The sequence below is a fragment of the Chelonia mydas genome, chromosome 9 (genome assembly GCF_015237465.2).
Source record: "Chelonia mydas isolate rCheMyd1 chromosome 9, rCheMyd1.pri.v2, whole genome shotgun sequence".
Lineage (NCBI taxonomy): Eukaryota > Metazoa > Chordata > Testudines > Cheloniidae > Chelonia > Chelonia mydas.
The window spans coordinates 52,940,059-52,962,185 of NC_057855.1; the positions used below are offsets into that span (position 1 = coordinate 52,940,059).

General features: G+C 49.0%; 1 protein-coding gene across 2 annotated transcripts in view; it reads left to right on the forward strand.

Annotated features, from left to right (window-relative positions):
- Positions 1–211: 211 nt before the first annotated feature.
- RAB6B (RAB6B, member RAS oncogene family) overlaps positions 212–22,127 on the forward strand; it is a 135,270-nt gene continuing 113,354 nt past the window's right edge. Inside the window, exon 1 of one of the 2 annotated variants that reach the window (XM_043522537.1) lies at positions 212–473. In XM_043522537.1, the coding sequence (XP_043378472.1) occupies positions 392–473 (82 nt within the window). In that variant the 5' untranslated portion in view covers positions 212–391. The remainder of the gene's footprint in view (positions 474–22,127) is intronic. The other variant, XM_037909415.2, reaches the window with a different exon arrangement.

The following is a 22,127-nucleotide window of genomic DNA, read 5'->3' on the forward strand; positions in this document are numbered from 1 at the left end:
TCCCTCCCAGCCTCTCTCAGGTGAGGCAGCATTTTGCAGGTTAGCCCCCCTGCAGCCGGAGCTGGCTCTAGCAGGGCCGGTGAGGCCGCGGCGCTGGGCTTCGGGGGATGCTGCCCAAGGAGCCCTGCCCGCCCCGATGCAGCCGGCGAAGCTCCCTGCCGCACCGCATTGGCTTGCTGCTCCAGCATGACATCAGGAGCGGGGAGCCAGAGCGCAGGCGCCGGGGAGGGGGAGTGAAGATACAGGAGGCAGAGAGCGGTGCTCGCCAGCATCCCCATCGCTTCGGAGCGACTCCGGCGTGTCCTGGCCCCGCCCGGCCGCTCCCTCCGCCGGCCAGCGAGCCCAGGGAAGGCAAGGAGCCGCCTCCCGCCCAGGGACCCCCTCCTGCCCCATGCCCGGCACCATGTCTGCGGGAGGAGACTTCGGGAACCCCCTGCGGAAATTCAAGCTGGTCTTTCTCGGGGAGCAGAGCGGTGAGTCTGGGGCTCCGTCCCGTGGGGCGGGTGGGGTCCCCTTGGAGCCGGCCCCTGCCTGTGCTGCAGCCTGCGCCCCCCCCCCCCCCGTGTCCTTTGCGGCTGCGGAGGGCGGCCCCGATCCTGCGGCCGGGCCCAGGGAGCGAGGTGCCGGAGGGGGGCAGCTGTGCCGAAGGGGGGCAGCTGAAAGTGACCCGGGATCAGCGCCTGGCACATTGCGCTGGTGGGCTGGCTCCTGGGGAGGGCGGCTCGGGCTGCGGGACTGTGCTGCATAGGGAGGCGTCCGGGGATGGAGCTGCAATCCCTGCTCCAAGGGGAGGGCTCAGGCCAAACGGAAACCGCAGGATCAATGACCCAGTGCTAATAAACCCGGGGTCCGGCCCAAGGGGCCTGCTCAAGAACTTTGTTGTTATTTTGCATTCCCCTTTGTAGCTGAACTCCTGTCTGGTGGAGCAGGGACAGGCATCTGTCCGCAGCCCTGGGGGTGCAGAGAATTCCAGGACTGCCCCTTTCCTGGGGTGGGTGGGTTGGTTTGGGGGGCGCGCTGGTGGCTGTTGGATTGTCTCTCAAGCAGCTGGCATGTCTTAGCACATACGGGGTGGTGGGGGTTGTATTGGACAGTCTGGTGTAAAGCAGCCTGCTGAGCTTTATAGAAGCTGGATGTGAAAATAAAGATGAGAGGAGAAGGAGACACACCCTGATGCTTGCCAAGTGCCTGAGCTGCGGCCTCCCTTCCCCCACCCACCTATATTGATATTAAAAACCCTTCCGGGGATGTAACAAGTTAGCAAGACCTGGCCATAAAATTATCTGTTAATATCCCCCCAGCTCACAGCCTCCTGCCAGGGATTCTACCATCCGTGAGCCTAGCAGTGGCTCTTCTGTAACCAAACTTTGTCTGGCTCCCTGCTTCTGATGTGCCACCTGGCTGTCAAATGAAAGGCATTTGTTGCACAATATAAGGAGAGCTCACATGGAAACCTGGGAGGGTTCTGGGGCAGAGTGATTATCCTATAACGTCCTTAATGGTTTTGGTTTACAGCACTGGGGAAGAGGGAGCTGGCGCTGTATGAGATCCACATCGCATGGCTGCAGCTCATGGTTTAATTATGCTGTGCAGAGCGTGCCTGTTCCTCAGACTTTCTGAAGGGGCGGAGGTGGGATGAGGATAAAGGTAAATGTCTGGCATTGATGACAGAGTGGATTAGATGGAGTTCCCAGCAGGAGTCTGCTTCAAGATGCTCTGTAGTCCAGATCCCTTGGCAGCGAGCAGCATGTTTAGTTGCCCTCTCTTTAGGGCTGAACTTGACTTTCCCAAGCCTGGATGATGGAACAAAAGATTGCAGGATGCTACACGCTGCCCATCCTGCAATGCCCTCTTTATTCACGGCTTTGCTGTTTCCTGTCATTTCTTTCTCATTGACGGACAGCTTCCCAGAGCAGCTCCCCTTCCCCAGTTTGCCCCCTCCTTCAATGGGCGCACGCGTGTAGGGCTCCCAGGTGTGCAGGAGTTTCTGATTCTGACAAAGAAGATGCTGCAATGTCTAGAGAACAGTATTTGCCATATGTGCAGTAAGGGGGAGGGGAATAGAACAATCTTGTAGTGACCGGAGGGCGTGTCATGATGGAAAAGTACAAGATGTAGCAATATGGGTTTGGGAAGGGGGGCTGGACTGCCCCAGGAGCTCAGGAATGGTGTGAAGATCATCCAGAGCTATGCATTTTTATGATATTTTTGACTGTCTTGGATGAATGTTGTGTCACGTGGAGGAGAGACCATATGACCGGGCTGCGTACGCACATGCAGAACGAAAACAAGAACTCCTGGCTGATGATCAGTTTTCTCATCCTTTTTCCTCCCTGCCCTGAGCTTCTCCATACTTGACCCACCCTGCGGGGGTGGGGGGCCGGATAAGCAAGAACAAAAGACTCTTTCCCACCTTTGTCACTTTATTAACACCCTTCACAGGGCTGTTAGCAGCTATTGTTCATAGGCCTGTAGCAACTTACTTGCCTTCCTCTGGGGTGTGTGGGTAGCCATGGGGGCAGTGAAGGGGTCCCTCTAAAGCGCTGACTTGTTCAGCTATCTAGCTCTGAAAACCCACAGGGTGGGATTTTCAGCACTGGCCTAAGCTCCCACTGAAACCAATTGGAGTTTCCCCAGGGACTTGAGTGGGAACAGAGTCTACAGTGAGCACTTCTGAGAAACCCACTGGGGTCTCTGAAGTCATGGATTCTACACTATCAATCAGCAAAGCAGCAAATGCAGACACTCCCTCCAAATTAGCAGCTATGCTCCCAGTGCCTGAGACCTTTGTCAGTGAATAGGGAAAGGAGACAGCTGTATAGTCTTCCTTAATGTACAGAAACCATGAACTTTACTGAGACCTTTCCATTTGAGAACCCCTTACCTTCCATTTGCAGCCTCCATTATTCTTCCTCTAATGACAGACCCCACATTCTGAATCTATCTGTCATTTACTTGCTGGCTAGCAAACCACAGCCTGATAGTTGCTGTCGAAAGCACAGCTGTAATTGAAATCAGTCCGCTTTTCAATGGTATTTCATCTTTTCTTCTGTTCCCAGTGTGGAATTTCAGAGAATGGGCGACAAACTCATTAAGCTACAGTCATTGCTGACCAATTTCCAGACAAAGGCAGCCTGTGATTTGAGGTTGAGGAGTGTTACCTTGAAAGGTGCTTCTGATCTGTATAGAGAGGGTCACCAGAGAAGCTTTCACCCACACATCTGGCTGCATTGAGCTAGGTAGTCTGTATATCAAAAGTGTTGTCTTTTAAATTGCTATCTCTCTATCTAGTTGCCCATCCCCAGAGTATCTGAGCAGCTTTGCCTTTTACCATTTCTATGGCATTAACGATTCCTCCAGTGTTGCATCATAAGAAAAATCAGGGGGAAAAAGTGATTTAAGTGCTCTTGCAAGTGTATCGATTGACAATCAGAGATAGTAACCATCTTCCAATAAAATATGTCTCTAAGGGGAGAAGTATATTTATCACCTCATATAAAGGGGGTGGTTTGGTTAGTTGGTTTGGTTTTTTACAGAAAAATGGTATAAAATCTGGAATGAACACTTTCAAAGCTTAACTTTGCTCCCATTATTTCTGTTTTGAAATGGTTTCTTTACAACTGTGGCAGTATTTCTATTGTTCAGATCCACATTTGCCCCAGATTTTCAAACAGGAACAGTTCATTAGAGAAACCTACTCCGTGATGTAATGTACGGAGCCTGGGCTGGCCATTTTCTTTTCTAGGCCCCCTTTTACCAAAAGCCTTTGCAAGGGTTGGAGGGTCAGGGACTACAGAATCTACGACCTGCAGCTGCAGGGTCTTGCATGAATGATTTACGTTCACACATACACCCTTGTCTGACAAATCACTGTTATTCCTCTCTCAGGATAAGTCTCCCATCTGCACATTAAACAGCACATTTAGAATGTGAGCCAGGGAGAGCCATGAGAAGCAGTTGAATCAATCCTGCCTTATTGCATGCAAGTCACACCCTTGATCCCATTTCCACTGTATAAGGCCCATGAGTGGATCGGGAGTCTGATTGTGGACTGGAGGGTCTTCCACGGGCTGCTTTGGGAAACAGGAATGATTAAAATCCCCCTTTCTGTTTTCACATGAAACTTTCTATCCAGTGCATCCCAGCAGAGCCAGGGCAGGGAGATGCCCCCAGGCAGTGACTGTAGTCTGACTGAAGTGCTATTGATCAAAGGCCGTATGAGCTCAGTTGTAACGGGGCATACAGCTGATCTAGGTCCAGCTCTCAGAAGCATTTGAAATAAGTAGCTACATGGAGGAGGGGCATTGATGGTTGCAAGTGACCTCTGGTGTCTCCTGCAAAAGAAGTCACTGCCCTTTCCCCATCCATCTAGCATGCTGGCTACCAAGTGCCCTGTGCTCACAGGACAGAGTGCCAGGTCCTCAGCAAGTGTCCTCTCTGTCCACTCAGGAGAGGATGTGCATCCATGGGCATCTCTGCATTAAAGGGAGATCCTGGCACTTTTGCTCAGAGGCTCTAAGGCTGATTCTATCTGTGGTGCTGTACCAACCCCTTGTTTTCTGGGATGGGCTGTAAGACACACGACGCTCAACTGGTTGTTAAACTAGCAACAAGATTAGCTTCACACTTTCATTTCCTCCCACTGATTCTTATTTATAGTAATATTCCCATCCAGTTTTCAGGTCAGCTGTACATGCCGCCACCAGAAGAATTAGAAACCAGGTGGGCCTGATTTTTGAATCTATTTACATGCCTGGGGATCAGGAGCAACTCCATGGATATCAACGGCATTACACTGGAGATCAGAATCAGGCCCATTGCATGTATAGCACTGAAAGACTCTGAGCACCTTGATTCTAGGGCCTGGGACATTTAGAGGCTAGATCAGGCCTCAGAAAGTGCCATAATTTTTGTTACCCCCTCCTTGCAGCTTCAGCACTGGGGCATTTGAGGCCTTTCTGCATGCTGGCAGGATCAGTAAAGCACAGTGGGTCCCATTCTCTGTTCACACTGGTTTTATACCAGTTTATCTTCATTGCCTTTCCTGAAATGACTCCTGATTTGCACCCACTTGAGAGCAGAATCTAGCCCAGTAATGTGCAATCACCTGCTTTCTGACTTTGCATCACAAGTCAGAAATCTGTGCTTTGTGAGAATCCAGTTCCAGCATGAGCGTTGTTCAGTGCAGACTTGTGCCTCAGCTCCCCCTAACTTAGAGTCCGTTGTGCAATAACCCTGTGTGTCAACTCCTGCATAAGAATCCCACTCCCTCACCATGGGCATTGTTCTGTCTAACCCTGTGCACTGACTCCAGGGTGAGAGTCACGTGTTCTAACCTCACGCACTGGTTACAGTGAAGACCATGGGAGTCTTTCTTAAGAAAATGGGTTAAAGAAGACAGCTTCCTGAATAAACTGGTTTGGCCTTAGTGTGCATGGGGCAGTGGGAAGGAGCAGTGGAGAAGGGTGGGATGATTGACACCAAAGGTGTTCTGAGCACGTTTTTCTCCACACACTCCCTGTTTTCCTTACCTGCGGTCTTGTACATTAATTTCCTCTTAATTAAAAATCAGTTCAGCTTTCCTGGTGACACTTAGCACAGTCTGTCTCCAGCAGAGTGTCATGGTAATTTAACATTTAGTGCCAAAGTTTTCAGGTAATGGGCAATTCCAGAAATGGGTTATAGATGCACTTTATTATAAATATCCAAACAATGAATTCACATAGTTTTCACTGCAGGTCCATTGATATGAGAACACGTGGTGTCTATGACAGATTGGCTAGTTTACTGTCTGATATCTCCACTACCTCAAATGGAAGATGTTTGGGTATTAGTAGCAGTGGCACTGATAGGGTGACAGTACATAGAAGCTCCAGTCATGGTCCCATTGGGCATGCTGTACAGACCCACAGGTAAGAGCAGGCCGCTGCCCCAAAGAGCAGAATAAAGCACTACGTCTCCCCACGGGGCTACCACCACGGCTATGTGTCATTCCCTTAAGGACTGCTAACTGACGAAGCCTCTCCTGGAATGCCATTATAGCTGGAAATGTGCTGCTTGCCTGGTGCTTGCTGGTTTCTGAGGTGGGACTTACAAGATTGGACTCAGTGCAGTGATGAGCTACTTACCGTACTGTAGGTCACTTGGCGTTTTGGAGAAAATGGGGTTTCTGTGATGATCTATTGCCTGTATTTTGGCAGCTCTCATTTGTTCTATGTACCCCTAGGATTTCATCGTGAGTCAGCCAGAGCAGTAGTTGTGGGACATAAGATAACAAGTCCCGGGAGTGGGTGGCGAGTCAAACTGACTGGCAGTAACCGTTCCTGCCACTTCTCCCTTAGTCGTTGCAAGGAGATCCAGGACTAATATTTATGCCACCATTATTTCTGAGCTGCACCATTTTTTATTTTGGCATGCTGCTCTTGGGTGCAACACCTCCTTGTTGCAAAGCCCATGCAGAGATCCAGATATACCCTCCTGATCTCCTACAGCCCCACCTCTTTCTCCTCTATCCCACCTGCAAGTTTGCCTAACTTCCCCCAAACCCACATGCCAAGTATCTTGCTAAAGGGGATGTCTCAACCTTCCCTCCTCCTTTTTTTGCATGCATGCTTTCTCGGGGAACGCGGCACACCCATGAAGACAGTACCAATGGGTTACATGCACACACACTTCCCATGTGCTAGCACTCTCACCATTAGTTTGGCAGCCCCAAAGGGCAGGGGCTGTCTTTTTGTTGTGGGTTTGTACAGCACCTAGCACCATGGCATCCTCCTGGGCCATGCTGGGGGCTCCTAGGTGCTACGGGAATGCAAATGACAAATAATAATAAACTCCTTGTCATAGGGTTGCTGGTCCCTGGGAGCAGGCCAGGCCCAGTGCCCCTGTGTCAGAGCAGGTGGGCCAGTGGAGCCGATTAAAGGGGGCGGGGCTACACCTGGGCCTATAAAGGCCTGGCAGAGGGCAGGAAGGAAGAGGAGGAGTCATTGGGGCAGACTGTCCCTGGGAAGAGGCGGGGTGCTCATCCTAGGATAGGTCCCTGGAGCAAGGGGCCAGGTGCTCAGGACGGTAGCCCTGGGGCTAGTGTTCCAGCAAGGGAGCAGAGTTGGCTGGGACTGGGGAGCTGCAACAAGTAGGATCAGCAGAGATCCCTGGGAGGGGAGTCTGTGACAGCCTAGGACAAAGGGTGAGCAAAGGGACTGCTCCTGTTTGTTTTGTTCACTTATGTTTGGATGCTAAAGGAGGCTGGCTGTGGTAGCGTATGCTTAGAAGCTGAGAGAAATCCTCATGAATAGCCAGTGGCATTCTGAATGCTTGCCCTTTGCTTGTGCTCACACCCATTCTCTGCTTGCTTTCCACACGCTGTCCTGTGTTCAATTTTACTGACCACAGATGGGCCTGGGAAGTGAACATGTGAGGATTGGTGGGACTGTAATGTTTTTCTTTGTACATGTGAGCGCTCCTGTCAGAAGCAGCCGTGCACTAATCCACTGGAGGAAAAGAAACGTAACCCTGCGGTTGAGGCTTGCATGTAGAAGGAATCCTGGGAGAGTGGCAGACAGCTTAGCTGCACCCAGGTCACCTGCAGGCAGAGATCAGTGGGAGGAATCCAAGACGTGTTCTTGGTGCTGTTTCAAACACCGTTGTTAGTTATATGGCAGCAATACTGGAGGGAAGTTCTCCCATAACTCCTGGAACCCTAGAAACCACTGTGCTGAGAGAAAATGGTGCAAACCCTGAGAATGCCGCTGGGAGAGAATCTACGTGTTGGTAGTCTTCATCTTTTGGGGTCTTATTGAATGAACCTGCTCAGGGCCCTAAACCAGCAGGTGGAAATACTTCGGTAAGAAACTGGACTGTAACAACGGATATAGCTCAGTGGCTTGAGCATTGGCCTGCTAAACCCAGGGTTGTGAGTTCAATCCTTGAGGGGGCCATTTAGGGATCTGGGGGAAAAATTGGGGATTGGTCCTGCTTTGAGCAGGGGGTTGGACTAGATGACCTCCTGAGATCCCTTCCAACCCCGATATTCTATGTTACTTGGATGCTGGGCGCTGGTACATAGCAGTGCAAAACTCCTGCAACATTTGCAGTTGCTGGATGATAGATGGTCTCTTGTATTTGACATTCTGCAATAAAATATGATAGTTTGATCTCTCTGTGGTTATTTAGCTCATTGAGCAACACTGGGCATTTGGTTAAATGTCTTGTCCTTGTCAATCATTTGACCAAATGATTAGTTCTTAGTCACTTGACCATGTGACTAGTTTGAGGGAAAGTTGGTAGTACACATATCAACTCCACTGCATAACAATCAACCCCCAAGTTCTGTTTGATTTCATCTGACACCCTTCTTTTACTCCTTGTCATGCCACATTAGGCTCCCATGAGAAAGCCCTGTCTCCTGCACAGAGGCACTTCAAACCTTGCTGAGGGCCAGCCCATTGTTCCTAAGGAGCAGGGCTGTTGAGGGCCGCAGGGAAGCTATGGGGAGTGGTCATTTAGGTAACCTGGTCCATGTCTGTTCAGAGCCTTATAATAGGGACAGAGACCTCCAACATCACTGGATCTGTAGGGAGCCAGTGGAGTGAGAGGAATGCATGGGAACCTGTCACCTCTCCTAGCACTGCAGGAGTAGGACAGAGGAAAGAACTAAATCTTGTGGAACTCAGGGAAGGCATCTGGGGGGAGAGGAGTCCAGCACTCCCCTCTGTGGGTAGCCTTTGAGAAAGGATTTCCCTGGAGATGGGAGAAAAGGGACCCAAGAATGGAAGGAGAAGAGTAAGGGGAAATGGGCAGGAGCAGCAGAAATGCCCTATAAGTCTGTGTGTGTGTGTGGGCAGGGGGCACAGGCACCCAAACCATAGCCTCACAGTGCCCCTTCCCCCGAGACCCCACTACCGTGCTGCCTATCCCCCCAACCCGCCTGGAGACCTTGCTCCCTGCTCGCTCCTCTTTGCCCCCCTTGCTCGCGCTTATGGCTGGTAGAAAGTGGGAGGGCCATGGCCCTCTGCTCCCCCTTCCACCCTCTCCTCCCCATTCCAGAGCCCCTGGAAATGTTCACTGCAACATGGCAGAAAGCCAGGGCTAGACAATGATGGATGTGGGGAGTGGGAATGGGGGAATGAAAGGAGAAGAGAAAACTGCAGACAGAGCTGAGAAAAGAGGCAAGAAAAGGAATATTGGAGAGAAGGGACTCGCGCAGAATGAAAGAAAAGGGGGACAAACAAATGGAGGTAGGGAAAAGGCAAGAAAAGACCTATGGCAGAGAGGTCAGTGAGTTTAACTTTCATTTATTTATGAGCCTTTATTTTATGGCCTTTCGTTGGCAGACAGCCTGTGTTTATGTAGGCTTGGCGGAAAGAAATGGGATGGCTATTTCGGGCCCTTATGTTATATTAATACGGCTTGCTGCTCTGGGTATGGGAGAACAAGACAAGGAAAATACCATAACATTCACTTCTGGTGGGTAGGGACCTGGTGGCCCTCAGATTCTCCCACTTTATGACAGAGCTTTACCTTGAAACTCTGAAATGCTGACAAGTAGGCATGGTCCCAAGCACAATGGCTTTATGGAAAATGAGTTTGACTTTGGAAGAGCCTGCTGTCTGAGCCTCCCCCCAGTTCCTGTGGCCTGTCCTGGGCACAGGAGAAAGCAGTCCAGGATTGCCAGCTCCAAGAGTCCACAAATCATATCAGGTCACTAAAAAAATCACCGATTGGCTTAAAAACTCAGGGATCCAGAGGGGGACATGGAACAGAGAACCTCCGATAGTACCCACTGCTCCTCAAAGGCATCTGAGGAGTCAGTGGACACTGCCCAGAGGAATTCTGGCCAGAGGTGTGATTGGATGAAGGATCGGAAATAGGCCCCACGGTCACAGACCAACCCCCTCATCCAGCTTCCTGATATGATGGACAGCCATCTTGGACAGCACCAGGAGGAAGATGACAAGGAGGTCCTGTGACTTCATGGGGCCGTAGATGGGTGTGCATGAATCAGGAGGTGTGGGGAAAAGTGCATCCAGAACTTCAGTATGAGGTTCTAGAGGATCCAGAAGAGTGGCTGCAGCCTGACATGCTCCACATAGATATGCACCAGGGTCTCCCTCTCACTGCAGAAAGAACAGGTGTCAGGCAGTTCGTGACCGGTGCCACGTACACACCCATGCTTACGGCTCTGTGGAGGAGCTGCCCACTAATATCCCTGGCAGCCATGGAACCATGGTAGGGCACAGACTGGCCCACCAGGGTCTCTTGCCCTTCAAGTGGTTGGACCTGTTGCCACCTATGATGTTGGGGTGGGATATGAGGTCAAGGAAGTGGCTTGTCTGAAGCCTGAGCATGTACAGACCATCTGATATCATTCAGTGACATGTTGGAGAGGCATGTGGGTGGGGGGGCCGATAACAGGTTCCAGAGGGCCAGAGGCAGCAACCTCCCCCAGGGCACGTGCGAGTATTTCAGTGCAGTGAGACATCTTGGGGCCCTACCCAACCGAAGGCCTGGTGTTCCAAGCCCTGAGTGCTGACCATTACCTCCCTGGAAGGCACATTGTGAACGAGGCAGACAGACTGCAGGAAGAGAAAGGAGGGTGCCATGGTGATGGCAGTTGAATGCTGCCCTGGAGAACTGGGTCCTCCCCCTCTCTGACACAGATTTCCTGTGTTACGCTGGGCACGTCACTTAGCCAAGACTTTTCACAAGTGCTCACCAATTGTGTGTTCCTCATTTTCTGGGGGCCTGATGTGAGACCTGGGATGTGCTTTGCAGAAGTGCTGAGCACTCACAGCTGCAACTAAAGTCAATGGGAGCTGTGCTGTGCAAATAGAAAGTGCTATAGAATGCTGAGTACTCTGAACAACCAGGTCCAAGCATCACAGATTGGACACCCAAAGTTAGTGGATACTTTTGGCCTTAATCTCATGGGCCTCAGTGCCCCACCTGTATAATGGGGACGGTAGTACGCCATCCTCTGACGGGGGTGTTGGGAAAAGAAAGGGTCGGTCCTCGGGCCGGTTTTGTTCAATATCTTCATAAATGATCTGGAGGATGGTGTGGATTGCACCCTCAGCAAGTTTGCAGATGACACTAAACTGGGAGGAGAGGTAGATACACTGGAGGGTAGGAGTAGGATACAGAGGGACCTAGACAAATTAGAGGATTGGGCCAAAAGAAATCTGATGAGGTTCAACAAGGACAAGTGCAGAGTCCTGCACTTAGGACGGAAGAATCCCATGCACCGCTACAGACTAGGGACTGAATGGCTAGGCAGCAGTTCTGCAGAAAAGGACCTAGGGGTTACAGTGGACAAGAAGCTGGATATGAGTCAACAGTGTGCCCTTGTTGCCAAGAAAGCCAATGGCATTCTGGGCTGTATAAGTAGGGACATTGCCAGCAGATCGAGGGACGTGATCGTTCCCCTCTGTTCGACATTGGTGAGGCCTCATCTGGAGTATTGTGTCCAGTTTTGGGCCCCACACTACAAGAAGGATGTGGAAACATTGGAAAACGTCCAGCAGAGGGCAACAAAAATGATTAGGGGACTGGAACACATGAGTTATGAGGAGAGGCTGAGGGAACTGGGATTGTTTAGTCTGCGAAAGATGAATGAGGGGGGATTTGATAGCTGCTTTCAGCTACCTGAAAGGGGGTTCCAAAGAGGATGGATCTAGACTGTTCTCAGTGTTACGAGATGACAGAACGAGGAGTAATGGTCTCAAGTTGCAGTGCGGGAGGTTTAGGTTGGACATTAGGAAAAACTTTTTCACTAGGAGGGTGGTGAAACACTGGAATGCGTTACCTAGGGAGGTGGTGGAATCTCCTTCCTTAGAGGTTTTTAAGGTCAGGCTTGACAAAGCTCTGGCTGGGACGGTTTAGTTGGGGATTGGTCCTGCTTTGAGCAGGGGGTTGGACTAGATGACCTCCTGAGGTCCCTTCCAACCCTGATATTCTATGATTCTATGATTAATGTCTGTGAAGCAGTCAGGTACTTTCATAATAGCGCCATAGGGAAGCCCAGGAAGAAATTAATCATTTTGTTTGCAGAGCAGGGTTTGCATAGTGGGCAACAAATAAAACCGGAGCCACACGTTCAATACCAATGAGACAACAAACTCTTGAGTAGCTGCTTGCTCAGTGATCACAGTCCAGCCTATGCACTGAATGAGGCAGGGATTCCATGGAAAAAGTGCTGGTGATCATGTGACAAAAGACTGGGGCACTGGCTTAGGATGTGGGGACTCAGGTTTAATTCCCTCCTCTGCCATGAACTTCCTGTGTGACCTTTGGATATGCTGCTTAGGCTCTCAGTTTGCTGTCCCACAAAGCATGGTTAATAATGCTTCCCTACCTTCCTGGGATATTATGAGAATAAAGACACTAAAGATTTTGCAGTGCTTTGAGATCCACGGAGGAAAAGTGTGATACAAGAAATAGCTGTCGTGCAGCCCTAATAATGTGCTTTTTTTAAGTGAACCTTTTGTGTGTGATTACACAGCATACTCCTAGCATCTCCCCACAAAGGAATTTGATGAATGAAGTTTTCAAATTACCATGCAGTTTAACTGCCCTTCCACTCTCTGTGGATTTATGTGGTGTCCCTTGGTTTCGTTGATGGTTATCCTCACTAGGTATCTGTGCTGGAAGAAGTTCTGACATGGCCTTTGTCAATTCATGAGCTTTTCACAGTCATTTCCTATTTCCACCAAAGCTCATGCATCTGCAGTTATGTGGTTGGACTCCTTGATCTTCCCTTGAGGACATTTGTTCCTTTGGTTGTTTGTCGGAAGTGACTCTTGGGGTGGAAAAATTGTCCTTGGCACTACTCTTTCCACTGTATCTCTTGTGTCAAGGTTCCTCCCCCCCCCCCCTCTGAACTCTAGGGTACAGATGTGGGGACCTGCATGAAAACCTCCTAAGCTTACTTTCACCAGCTTAGGTTAAAACTTCCCCAAGGTACAAATTAATTTTATCCTTTGACCCTGGATCTCCACTGCCACCACCAAACTCTAACTGGGTTTACTGGGAAACGTAGTTTGGACACGTCTTTCCCCCCAAAATCCTCCCAACCCTTGCACCCCACTTCCTGGGAAAGGTTTGGTAAAAATCCTCACCAATTTGCATAGGTGACCACAGACCCAAACCCTTGGATCTGAGAACAATGAAAAAGCATTCAGTTTTCTTACAAGAAGACTTTTAATAGAAGTAAAGGAATCATCTCTGTAAAATCAGGATGGTAGATACCTTACAGGGTAATTAGATTCAAAACATAGAGAATCCCTCTAGGCAAAACCTTAAGTTACAAAAAAGACACACAGACAGGAATAGTCATTCTATTCAGCACAGTTCTTTTCTCAGCCATTTAAAGAAATCATAATCTAACACATACCTAGCTAGATTACTTACTAAAAGTTCTAAGACTCCATTCCTGTTCTATCCCCAGCAAAAGCAGCATACAGACAGACCCAGACCCTTTGTTTCTCTCCCTCCTCCCAGCTTTTGAAAGTATCTTGTCTCCTCATTGGTCATTTTGGTCAGGTGCCAACGAGGTTACCTTTAGCTTCTTAACCCTTTACAGGTGAGAGGATTTTTCCTCTGGCCAGGAGGGATTTTAAAGGGGTTTACCCTTCCCTTTATATTTATGACATCTTGTCTCTGCCATTTCATACCAGTGGTTGTCTTCCTGGCCCAGGAGTTTAGGGGTTCGGAAGTCTAAACTGTTTGGAAGGTGGGAGTTTCATGGGGAGAAGTCACATGGCTGGGGGGGAAGGGGTGCCAAAGGTTCAGATAAGCTGCAGATAAACATTTAAACTCTGGGGTGATTCTCTGAATCCCACCCAAACTTCGGCCCTTCTGGGGGTCACCAGTTCTGTGTAGGAGCCAGCCCCTGTTGTGCTGTTTCAGGGGAGCTGTAGAGCTCTGAGTGTTCGTGCCAGTACACCAGTGTTGCTGGTCAGGAGCCGAGCACGGTGGTTCTGTTTGTTCTTCCTGACCTCTCTGGCTTACTCGCACGCTTCGCTGGTAGTTGGCAGGCATCTGTGAGAGTGCTGCTCTGCCATAGGTGCTGGAACTAAGGGTGCGTGGGGTGCTGCAGTACCCCCTGGCTTGCAGTGGTTTCCATTATATCCAGGGTTTACAGTTTGGTTCAGTGGTTCTCAGCACCCCCGTTATCAAAATTGTTCTAGCACCCATGCGCTCCGCATGTGTTCCCCTGCCACTAGGATTGCATGTGAAACCTGAAAAAGGTCAGTGCTGAGCAACAAACCAGTCATGAGGCTTTTGCCCCAAGACCGACTACAGGCGTTGCTGGGAGCTGGCGGAGCTATGTGAAATGGGTGGGAAGCCAAGAGGGGCCCGGTGCACTGTGTTCATACCCTGGCCACATGCCCCACCCCAAGGACAAGGGAGTCAGCTGAATATTGCTTTGCAGTCCCAGAAGCTCCTGCCTCCTACAGTCGGCCCACCTACCCAGCCACTGTCTCCCTCTTTCCAGCGAGATCTTGTCCCAGAAGATGCCCTGGGAGCAGAGCTCTCCTGCGGGCTATCTGGCTCTGCAGGCATTGGTAGGCGTGATGTATGCTCCAGCTGCCCAAGCATCGCTATTTTAGAAGTGCAGACATAGATAGGACCAGCTCCACTCAGCAGGGGAACCAGGATGGTTTTTAATTATACATCAAGATGCTTGATGGTTCCCTTTCTCATTTCATTTGCTCAGTCTGTTGGATTTTTCTCTTTTCTTTGTACCAGTTTTTCTTGTTTCCATCTCACTCATCTTGTTAGTAACTGATCTTCCCCCTTCTTATGTTCCCTTCCCTCCCCCACCTCCCATTCTTCCTTAACTCTTGTGTCTCTGTCAGTTTGGACTCCTCCTTTTCATGTAATCCCCTTGGAATCCAAGTCCCCTCCCATGCATGCAGAAGACAATTAGAATAGGAGCCGGCTTACATGCTGTTTTTTAATTTTGCTCCTTCAAATAACTCTGGTGCACCCTGATTGGGAAGATGACAGCCTGGCAGCTCCGCGTAGGGCTGGATGCTGCATAAGCTTCCCTCAAATAGCTCAGCCAATACGTTTGAATCCTGAGCTGCAATACACCCAGTTACTTGCATCCTTAGTCCTGTCCCAGCTCTACCACGGCACCTAAATCTTCACCTCCAGGAGTGCCCTGTGGTTCCGATCCAGCATCTTCACGTGGCTCGCTCCTGACCCGCAGTGCTGATCTCAAGACACCCCCTGAGCAGAGGTTGTTGAGTGTGCCAGGTTGGTTGGTTGAGCTGAGACCACTGGACTCATTTCATTTGTGAACGAAGCCAGAGTGGAGCTCAGCTGAGTAAAGACAGCGCAGCGGCCCTTCCATCAAACTTCCATTGCTGCTTTTTCAGTGAGGGGCCTCTGCAGTCTTCCAGCATGCCAGGATGCCATCCCCCTGGTGCCCCAGGGCAGATGCGGAGCAACGGCTAGCAGGCATTTCCCGGTATAACCCCCTCCCCTCAGGCAGTGAGATTGGGGGATGCTTTCTGAGCATCCACCTGTACTGCAAATACCACATGCTCAGGAGAGGAAGTGGGGTCTGGTGGGTCTGGTGCTGAACTGGGATTCAGGAGATCTAGATTACAGTCCCAGCTCCATAACAGACTCCCTTGGGCAAGTCACATCATCTCACTTGTACCTTGGTTCCCAATCTGTAAACTGGGGAAAACAATACAGCACCCAGCACAACAGGGCCCCATACTGCTGCCAGTGATACAAGCCCTTTGTCTGTTCAGAGAGTGCAGCGCAGGGACAGTCACTATGTGCCATGCCTGTGGATCGATCCGGAACGTGTCGGATCGTTCTGATAGTCCTTTCACGTCCAGAAGGCTCAGCCCTGCTCTCCTGTGTGCACCGTGGTCCAGTGACACCATGGCCCAAGAACCGCTGCTTTGTCCTTAGCTTGGGAACCCAGGCTTTCAAGGGGACAAAAGCAAGGTCATCCTGTGTAGCACTTACAGCCCACCATGCATCCCGTTTTCCAAGCCTTGCCCTGTCACTGGGGATTCTCTCCTGCTCTAGCACTAGCTCAGTAACCATTGAGCACAAGTTGGCCCATACAATGGCCTTGTTTGCTCTCTGGACTAGGAACCTTCTGGTACCATCCTTTGAGTGCCTGGGGCCCACTACTGATTCTGCATACTCACCGCCTGTCAAGGTTCCTCCCCCACTCTGAACTCTAGGGTACAGATGTGGGGACCTGCGTGAAAACCTCTTAAGCTTACTTTCACCAGCTTAGGTTAAAACTTCCCCAAGGTACAAATTAATTTTATCCTTTGACCCTGGATCTCCACTGCCACCACCAAACTCTAACTGGGTTTACTGGGAAACGTAGTTTGGACACGTCTTTCCCCCCCAAAATCTTCCCAACCCTTGCACCCCACTTCCTGGGAAAGGTTTGGTAAAAATCCTCACCAATTTGCATAGGTGACCACAGACCCAAACCCTGGGATCTGAGAACAATGAAAAAGCATTCAGTTTTCTTACAAGAAGACTTTTAATAGAAGTAAAGGAATCATCTCTGTAAAATCAGGATGGTAGATACCTTACAGGGTAATTAGATTCAAAACATAGAGAATCCCTCTAGGCAAAACCTTAAGTTATAAAAAAGACACACAGACAGGAATAGTCATTCTATTCAGCACAGTTCTTTTCTCAGCCATTTAAAGAAATCATAATCTAACACATACCTAGCTAGATTACTTACTAAAAGTTCTAAGACTCCATTCCTGTTCTATCCCCAGCAAAAGCAGCATACAGACAGACCCAGACCCTTTGTTTCTCTCCCTCCTCCCAGCTTTTGAAAGTATCTTGTCTCCTCATTGCTCACTTTGGTTAGGTGCCAACGAGGTTACCTTTAGCTTCTTAACCCTTTACAGGTGAGAGGATTTTTTCTCTGTCCAGGAGGGATTTTAAAGGGGTTTACCCTTCCCTTTATATTTATGACACCGCCTATGTTGGGAAACTGACCCTGTGTGGAGTTTAGTTGGTGAGTGGAATCCTAACAATGCGTTGGCTGTAATTACCCTCATTTTTAATAACCACCGGAGGCTATCAGGAAACCTTGCAGAGTAACTGGACGGTGCCTGGGGGAATATCACAAAGGGGCTGCCAATCAGCAACACTGACTAGCCTCCCTGGGAAGAGAAGAACTGAAAGGAAACTAAAGGGGCCAAAGAGAAGAAACAGCCTTGCAATACACATGCCAAACTGCCTCCTGCTTGAGAAGTTTTTAAATAGTGTCTCTAAGAGGAAAAATGAGTCACTCTTGTTGGTTTCTGCCCAATGCCATTTTATACCTATGCATAGAAGATTTCTGATGCTAGGAGGTCTCCTCTTGTGACATCAGAACCACACGGCTGTAGAGGACGGTGCCAGCTGGTGCTTCCATTGCTGCTATGCTGTTGGGTTCTCTTTAGCATGTTCTCTGGGTTGTGCCATCCCTGCATAGTCCAGAACCTCCAGCAGCTCCCACTGAAGTGAACGAGAGCTCGGGTGGCTCAGCACTTCTGAGGCTAGGTTTGCACTTCCAGTGGTTTGTAGAGTACAGACACCATATGCCCAGAGAGTGTGGGTGTAAATAGCCGTGTAATGTGGTGAGACATGGCTCAGGTGAGTAGAGCAGAGTGCCCTACATGCCCAAGATGTGCCTCCCACACCTACGCTTATATTTTTAGCAGTGTGATGTCCCACTGCAGTGAAAGGCTCCAGCAGTGGGGAAAGGAGCTGCTGGAGCTTTTCCCTGCTGCCTCCTCCCTACGAGAACCTTTCCCTGCAGCGTGTAGCTATGCACCATAGATGCAACCTGCCTTTCATCACAGCATGTAGGTACATGTGTAGTGCCTGTACTCTACAGGCTGACCTAAGTGTAGACAGCCCTGCATGTCAGGTGCCTAATTTAGATGCTGAAACAGATTGATGAGCCTCAATGTAAGGCCTGTTTAAAAAAAATCTATGGGACATTTTCCAACTGGTTCTAAGATTTGGAGTCTCCAAAACGGGGGTTGTCACGAGCATCCAGATATAGTCTGAGGTTGGTGCTCATCTCCCTGGATGAAATCCTGCCCCCCCCACCCCCCAGTGCATGGGCTATTACAAGATTTCCAGGAACATGGTGCATAGATCCTCTGCCCTGGGACAAATGTCCATCTCTAAGAGTAAGTTGTTTTCTGGATCTGTATTTGACAGTGACTCTCCCATGTCTAAGTTGTATTTATCTACACTTTCCACAGTATGCATCCGATGAAGTGAGCTGTAGCTCACGAAAGCTTATGCTCAAATAAATTGGTTAGTCTCTAAGGTGCCACAAGTACTCCTTTTCTTTTTGCGAATACAGACTAACACGGCTGTTACTCTGAAACTCATTGTTTACCAGAATGATTGAAGTCCTCACAAGACACTCTAAGCATGTGAGCAATTCTGGTGAAGGCAATGGGACTACTCGGGTGGATAAAGATGACCCTATCTGTAAATGTTTTCAGGATTGGGACTTTATAATGTTCTGTACTGTCATGCCCTTAAAAATGTGTTGTCTACTTATTTTGTCATCCCTGGCTTTGTCACAGTAGCTTGTGGGTTCTGGGGATCGTGTCTTGCCCAATGTAACACAAAGGAAATGAAACGCAAAGAGAGTCATTTTTCAAAATTATTTCAAAATTCACCATGCTCCCGTAAGTAAACTGATGGGTAGGAATGGGGAATAAAGCTTTGCCAGCAGAGTGCTGGGAAATACATCATCAGTATGGACACTTGCAAGTACTGTGCAACGGCGAGGTTTGGGCTCCCAATTCTGTTGGCTGTTCCCTTTCATGTGTCAAGAGAAAACCATGCACTGAGGCCTGCTAGTTGGTATCTGTGCTCCTCTGCAGGGACACAGTAGCTTATAGGCTCTTCAGAAGCACTCATTGAAACCGTGTGTGTGTGTGTGTAGCTGCGTGTCCAGTGAGGCTCTCGATTCCCAGCTATCTGCAGGTAACACAGGCAAATTTGTTTGAAAATGCATCCCGCTGAAAGCCAGCTATGTGTTTGCATGTGTGTGTTTGGGGCCAGAGGCTGTGGTAGAGGAAGGCACGAAGGTGGCACCCTCCCAATACTGAGCTGCCAGGGGGCTGGAGCAGCCCCAGGTGACTTCAACAGCAGTGGGAGCCTGTCTGAGTTGTGGCAGCCTAATATTCCTGGAAAAAATTGCAGATGATACAAAACTACTCAAGATAGTTAAATCCCAGGCAGACTGCGAAGGTCTACAAAGGGATCTCACAAAACTGGGCAACAAAATGGCAGATGAAATTCAATGTTGATAAATGCAAAGTAATGCACATTGGAAAACATAAGGTGGACTCCTCCTGAAGGTTGAAACAGCAGACTGGACTTCTACATAGAGTGCTTCCGCCGACGTGCACGAGCTGAAATTGTGGAAAAGCAGCATCACTTGCCCCATAACCTCAGCCGTGCAGAACACAATGCCATCCACAGCCTCAGAAACAACTCTGACATCATAATCAAAAAGGCTGACAAAGGAGGTGCTGTTGTCATCATGAATAGGTCGGAATATGAACAAGAGGCTGCTCGGCAGCTCTCCAACACCACTTTCTACAAGCCATTACCCTATGATCCCACTGAGAGTTACCAAAAGCAACTACAGCATTTGCTCAAGAAACTTCCTGAAAAAGCACAAGATCAAATCCGCACAGACACACCCCTGGAACCCCGACCTGGGATATTCTATCTACTACCCAAGATCCATAAACCTGGAAATCCTGGGCACCCCATCATCTCAGGCATTGGCACCCTGACAGCAGGATTGTCTGGCTATGTAGACTCCCTCCTCAGGCCCTACGCTACCAGCACTCCCAGCTACCTTCGAGACACCACTGACTTCCTGAGGAAACTACAATCCATCAGTGATCTTCCTGATAACACCATCCTGGCCACTATGGATGTAGAAGCCCTCTACACCAACATTCCACACAAAGATGGACTACAAGCCGTCAAGAACACTATCCCTGATAATGTCACGGCTAACCTGGTGGCTGAACTTTGTGACTTTGTCCTTACCCATAACTATTTTACATTTGGGGACAATGTATACCTTCAGATCAGCGGCACTGCTATGGGTACCCGCATGGCCCCACAGTATGCCAACATTTTTATGGCTGATTTAGAACAACGCTTCCTCAGCTCTCGTCCCCTAACGCCCCTACTCTACTTGCACTATATTGATGACATCTTCATCATCTGGACCCATGGAAAAGAAGCCCTTGAGGAATTCCACCATGATTTCAACAATTTCCATCCCACCATCAACCTCAGCCTGGTCCAGTCCACACAGGAGATCCACTTCCTGGACACTACAGTGCTAATAAACAATGGTCACATAAACACCACCCTATACCGGAAACCTACTGACCGCTATTCTTACCTACATGCCTCCAGCTTTCACCCTGACCACACCACACGATCCATCGTCTACAGCCAAGCTCTGCGATACAACCGCATTTGCTCCAACCCCTCAGACAGAGACAAACACCTACAAGATCTCTATCAAGCATTCTTACAACTAAAATACCCACCTGCGGAAGTGAAGAAACAGATTGATAGAGCCAGAAGAGTTCCCAGAAGTCACCTACTACAGGACAGGCCTAACAAAGAAAATAACAGAACGCCACTAGCCGTCACCTTCAGCCCCCAACTAAAACCCCTCCAGCGCATTATTAAGGATCTACAACCTATCCTGAAGGATGATACAACACTCTCACAAATCTTGGGAGACAGGCCAGTCCTTGCCTACAGACAGCCCCCCAACCTGAAGCAAATACTCACCAACAACCACATACCACACAACAAAACCACTAACCCAGGAACCTATCCTTGCAACAAAGCCCGATGCCAACTGTGCCCACATATCTATTCAGGGGACACCATCACAGGGCCTAATAACATCAGCCACACTATCAGAGGCTCGTTCACCTGCACATCCACCAATGTGATATATGCCATCATGTGCCAGCAATGCCCCTCTGCCATGTACATTGGTCAAACTGGACAGTCTCTACATAAAAGAATAAATGGACACAAATCAGATGTCAAGAATTATAACATTCATAAACCAGTCGGAGAACACTTCAATCTCTCTGGTCACGCAATTGCAGACATGAAGGTCGCTATCTTACAACAAAAAAACTTCAAATCCAGACTCCAGCCAGAAACTGCTGAATTGGAATTCATTTGCAAATTGGATACTATTAATTTAGGCTTAAATAGAGACAGGGAGTGGCTAAGTCATTATGCAAGGTAGCCTATTTCCCCTTGTTTTTTCTTACCCTCCCCCCCTCAGATGTTCTGGTTAAACTTGGATTTATGCTGGAAATGGCCCACCTTGATTATCATACACATTGTAAGGAGAGTGGTCACTTTGGATGAGCTATTACCAGCAGGAGAGTGAGTTTGTGTGGGGGGGGGCGGAGGGTGAGAAAACCTGGATTTGTGCTGGAAATGGCCCAACTTGATATTCATACACATTGTAAGGAGAGTGATCACTTTAGATAAGCTATTACCAGCAGGAGAGTGGGGTGGGAGGAGGTATTGTTTCATGGTCTCTGTGTATATAATGTCTTCTGCAGTTTCCACAGTATGCATCCGATGAAGTGAGCTGTAGCTCACGAAAGCTTATGCTCAAATAAATTGGTTAGTCTCTAAGGTGCCACAAGTACTCCTTTTCTTTTTGCATAATCCCCACTATACACATATAACGATGGGGTCTAAATTGGCTGTTACCATGCAAGAAAGAGATCTTGGAGCCATTGTGTTTTCTCTGAAAACATCCACTCATTGTGCAGTGGCAGTCAAAAATGCAAATGGAAAGGAATAGATAATAAGACAGAAAATATTGTATTGCCTCTATATAAATCCATGGTATGCCCACATCTCGAGTACTATGTGCAGATGTGGTTGCCCCATCTCAAAAAAGATATCTTGGAATTGGAAAAGGTTCAGAAAAGAGCAACAAAAATTATTAGGGCTATGGAACGGCTTCTGTATGAGGAGAGATCAATAAGACTGGGACTTTTCAGCTTGGAAAAGAAGCGATATGGTAGAGG